Source organism: Bison bison, unplaced genomic scaffold (assembly GCF_000754665.1).
Source record: "Bison bison bison isolate TAMUID 2011002044 unplaced genomic scaffold, Bison_UMD1.0 scf7180017864508, whole genome shotgun sequence".
Classification (NCBI taxonomy): domain Eukaryota; kingdom Metazoa; phylum Chordata; class Mammalia; order Artiodactyla; family Bovidae; genus Bison; species Bison bison.
The window spans coordinates 15,958,726-15,963,488 of record NW_011495064.1 but is presented as its reverse complement, the minus strand read 5'-3'; the positions used below and the strand labels follow the sequence as shown (position 1 = coordinate 15,963,488).

The 4,763-nt window shown below is 41.3% G+C and overlaps 1 protein-coding gene across 1 annotated transcript in view; it reads right to left on the bottom strand.

Annotated features, from left to right (window-relative positions):
- TTC27 (tetratricopeptide repeat domain 27) overlaps positions 1 to 4,763 on the bottom strand; it is a 176,935-nt gene that overhangs the window by 164,231 nt on the left and 7,941 nt on the right. Inside the window, exon 4 of the mRNA XM_010829828.1 lies at positions 995 to 1,135. Coding sequence (XP_010828130.1) covers positions 995 to 1,135 — 141 coding nt within the window. The remainder of the gene's footprint in view (positions 1 to 994; positions 1,136 to 4,763) is intronic.

Sequence of the window (4,763 nt, the reverse complement as noted above, 5' to 3'; positions counted from 1 at the left end):
CAGTCCCACCACTTCATGGGAAATAGATGGGGAAACAGTGGAAACAGTGTCAGACTTTATTTTTCTGGGCTCCAAAATCACTACAGATGGTGACTGCAGCCATGAAATTAAAAGACGCTTACTCCTTGGAAGGAAAGTTATGACCAACCTAGAGAGCGTATTCAAAAGCAGAGACATTACTTTGCCAACAAAGGTTCGTGTAGTCAAGGCTATGGTTTTTCCTGTGGTCATGTATGGATGTGAGAGTTGGACTGTGAAGAAGGCTGAGTGCCGAAGAATTGATGCTTTTGAACTGTGGTGTTGGAGAAGACTCTAGAGAGCCCCTTGGACTGCAAGGAGATCCAACCAGTCCATTCTAAAGGAGATCAGTCCTGGGATTTCTTCGGAAGAAATGATGCTAAAGCTGAAATTCCAGTACTTTGGCCACCTCGTGCAAAGAGTTGACTCATTGGAAAAGACTGTGATGCTGGGAGGGATTGGGGGCAGGAGGAGAAGGGGACGACAGAGGATGAGATGGCTGGATGGCATCACTGACTCGATGGACATGAGTCTGAGTGAACTCCAGGAGTTGGTGATGGACAGGGAGGCCTGGCGTGCTGCGATTCATGGGGTCGCAAAGAGTCGGACAGGACTGAGCGACTGATCTGATCTGATCTGATCTATATGTGTTATGCATGCTTCTGGCTACTGCTCATTATCCTTACATGAAATTCATAAAAGACTGTGATGTATGTTTCTAAACCCACTTTTAAGATTCAGAGAATGAACACTTATACACATGCATACATACATACAACACATATATACAATTCTATTAAAAAGACAATGTTTCATTTTATACTAATCTCATTAGGGGAGATTAAATTAAATACCTAAGGAAGACTTAGAAAATAAATACACCAAGACATTGTCAGCATCACACCCAAAGTCTGATGCTAATCAGCACAAAAGCCACACCTGGGTCTGAATCTCCTGGCTCCTTTTCTTTCTTTACCTGAATAGCTGTCAGTTTATGTCTTATATTCACTAAGATAATTCTTGCTAATAACAGCAGGATAGGCTTTGTGGTCAGGCTGTAGATTGATTCACCATCTAGAACGAGCAGACTCAGAAGAAACGCATCCAGCGCTTTGATCTGAAAAAAAAAAAATATATATATATATATAAGTTCAAATAATTTAGAAAAAAGTTAACCTTTGTATGTCTTAAAAGGATACATAATTCCCAGTTACTCAGTTCTGAAACACAATCATTTATCTATTACACAGCAACTGGCACTGGACCAAGTCCTAATATTATAAATGCCTTTAGAGATCTACAACTCCAGCCTGCCCTGACCAATGACCACCCATCTGCTTATATTTTAGAGGAACAGAACAATCAAGAAAATGCTACTATTGAAGAGGCACCATTATCTTACAGATTTACTTACAACAAAGTGTTTTCTCAGTAAAGCCATCTCTATGTGAAAGTATTCATATTAAACACCTACATTTCATATACGCTTCACCAGTCAGCTAATGTCGTTACAAACCACAGCTGCCCCTTAATTACTCTCAGGCCAAAGAACAACAAAGTCTTGCATATCAGATGCTGAGTAGGCATACAATCACGGACCGACGTGAACAGAGCCTGCCCAACAGGAAGGTCTCTGGAAAACCCATTTCTCAACTGAACAGATTTTCTACACTGGACCAGATACTCATGTTTTTAAAATGTGGGCTGAATAATTTTGACAGTTGCCACAAAATCAACAGCAGGAATGCTCAACATCAGGAAAACAGGCTCTAAGTCACCGACACAGGATGGAGTCCTTTTACTGTTTATTAGTTTGTGGGCATAGGCAGATTTCTTTTAACTGAACCTCAGCTTCCTCAATTATAAAATCAAATAACAGAACCTACACCTCACACGTTTCTTGTAAGGATTAAATAATCCAAGTGATGCCAGTGCCAGGCTCAATGCTTTATGTGAAAGTGAAGTCGCTCAGTCATGTCTGACTCTTTGCAACCCCGTGGACTGTAGCCTCCAGGCTCCTCCGCCCATGGGATTCTCCAGGCAAGAATACTGGACTGGGTTGCCATTTCCTTCTCCAGGGAATCTTCCCGACCCAGGGATCGAACCCAGATCTCCCACATTGTGGGCAGACACTTTAACCTCTAAGCCACCAGGGAATCCCTGCTTTATAAAAACATTAAATAAAGGTACAGAAGGAACAGCCCCTTCATCATCACTGAAAAGTGTACTTGAGGAATAAAGACAATGTGAATGACCACCAGCAAACCACCAATAAAGCTTACTGTTAACCTACACTGAGGGTAGAATGAATTTTTTTTTTTCAAGTTCAATAATCAAGGAACTATTCTGAAGTATTACAACTGCCTCAATCTCAGAAGAAAACAAAACAAAAAAAGTTAAGTTCAGTCCAAAATCACACCAAAGTTAGGGTCTGAACAGAGATTATAGCCCAGGCTTTCCAACTCCCAAGCCAGTATTCCTCCTACCATCTCATGCTGCCTTCCCCTCAGACCTGGGCCAAGCACAAGGCAGTCCTCCAGGACAGGGCCGGGATCACTGCCAGCCTTCCGACTGGGACAACTGCAGGATGGGGGTGTAAGCAACCAAGACACAGACACAGAAGAGGACCTGGTCTGGAGAAGAACCTCACCACGAATCCAGGGTGGACACGATGAGTCTGAGGTTCCCCGCAAGACCTCCAAGTGGAGGTACCAATTACACCAGCAAGGCTACCGCTTACGGACTGGAGAGAAGACCCTGCCTCACATGCCCAAGCTGGACCTGAAGCCTCACCGAATCATCCTGCCTTTTAGGTGGACTTAACAATCTTTATTTCCTAGCATCCCAACCAAACTGGTGAAGTACAAGACGTGACTTTAAGAAAAAGAATCCTTTTCTAATCACACTGAGACAAAAAAGACATCTACCTGTTATAGCACAAATTTAGATCACTATCTTCTAATGAAATCCTTAAAGATAACAAACAGGTGACTTAACAGGGCAACAAACAGAAAATTAACAAAGAGATACTCCGTGATACACTACTTGGATCTCATTTCCTCTGATACTCAAAGTCAGAGGTTGGTTACTAAACCTTCTCCTCTTTAAGTTCTCGGAAAATGTCATTAACACGGCAAATAATAAATAAGTAAAGGAGTGAATGCATGAATAAACAAACAAATTTCTTTTGCCAAAGTTATTTTGCATCACTATTATCAAAAAATTGAATGCTTTTCTATCTTCTGCTTAAGTGAAGCAGTCTCTATCTACTCCTGTGATCTAACACTGATATTCCAACCAAGCTCTAACCATGCTTACAGAGGTTTGGAAAAATGGCTGAATTTGAAAGAGGACTGTTTATATTTTCAATGAAAACAGATAAAATGAAAGTTATAAGTCCCTTAGCAACAACTCCTCAGTCAAGAGAGCATAAGACATAAAAAATACTTATTAATCAGAACAGTGAAGAAAAGTCAACATCTGGAAGCCTGAGATACATCTGATATAAAACCAGTTTACTAGATCAACTTTTATGTGTGAGAGGGAATTACTCAGATGCTAAGCTTCAGTGCTATCCCGAGGCTGGTTAGACCAGCCGTCACACAGCAGTGCTAAAAATGCCAACTTGTGCCTCCATACATTGGAGGCAGGGAAAATTAACTTGGCTTTGATGACTATACTCCAACACCATGAAGTATATTCACAAATATCTGTCCTCACAGGAACTATGAAACATCAATAAGCACAGGAAAATGACAGCTGGAAAATACTGATATGCCACTCCCCAATTTTAAAACTTCAACTCCATCTTCCAAATTCTCAGATTGCTGATAAAGAGTATAAACTGAATAATTCTTTCCAAGACAACCTGACACAGTAAGAAGAGTTGAACATGCATATACCCTAGAGCACAGCAGTTCCATTCATGGATACCTGCCCTCAGCAGAGCTTCCCAACTCAGTCCTGGGAAGCATTTACAAGTGTGGTAAAACATCAGTCCTCTCAGCCCTCAGGGTGCCTAACTATAGCCCTAGGAAGGGGGCAGGCAGTAAAAACAGCCTCCTTCATTTAGCTCATTGCACCAAACATTATCCTTTTTTAAGTTTTGCTGTGCTTGGGAACTCTTACAAATGATTCCCAGAAGATGTGTTCCCAACAGCATGGTACATAATATACTACCAAAAACGGAAACACCCCATGTGGCCATCAAAAGTAGAATCGATATATAAATTGTGGTCCATTCATACAATTGGAATACTATGCAACAGTAAAAATGAATAGTTTATAATACCAAAAATATACGTCTAAGCAAAGCAAGTCACAGAACACAATTTATTTCATTTATATAAAGTTCAGTTCAGTCATTCAGTCGTGTCCAACTCTTTGCAACCCCATGGACTGCAGCATGCCAGGCCTCCCTGTCCATCACCAACTCCTGGAGTTTACTCAAACTCATGGCCACTGAGTTGGTGATGTCGTCCAACCATCTCATCCTCATCAACCCCTTCTTCTCCTGCCTTCAATCTTTCCCAGCATCGGGGTCTTTTTAAATGAGTCAGTTCTTCATATCAGGTGGCCAAAGTACTGGAGTTTCAGCTTCAACATCAGTCCTTCCAATGAATATTCAGGACTGATTTCCTTTAGAATAGACTGGTTGGATCTCCTTGCAGTCCAAGGGACTCTCAAAAGTCTTCTCCAACACCACAGTTCAAAAGCATCAATTCTTTGGTGCTCAGCTTTCTTTA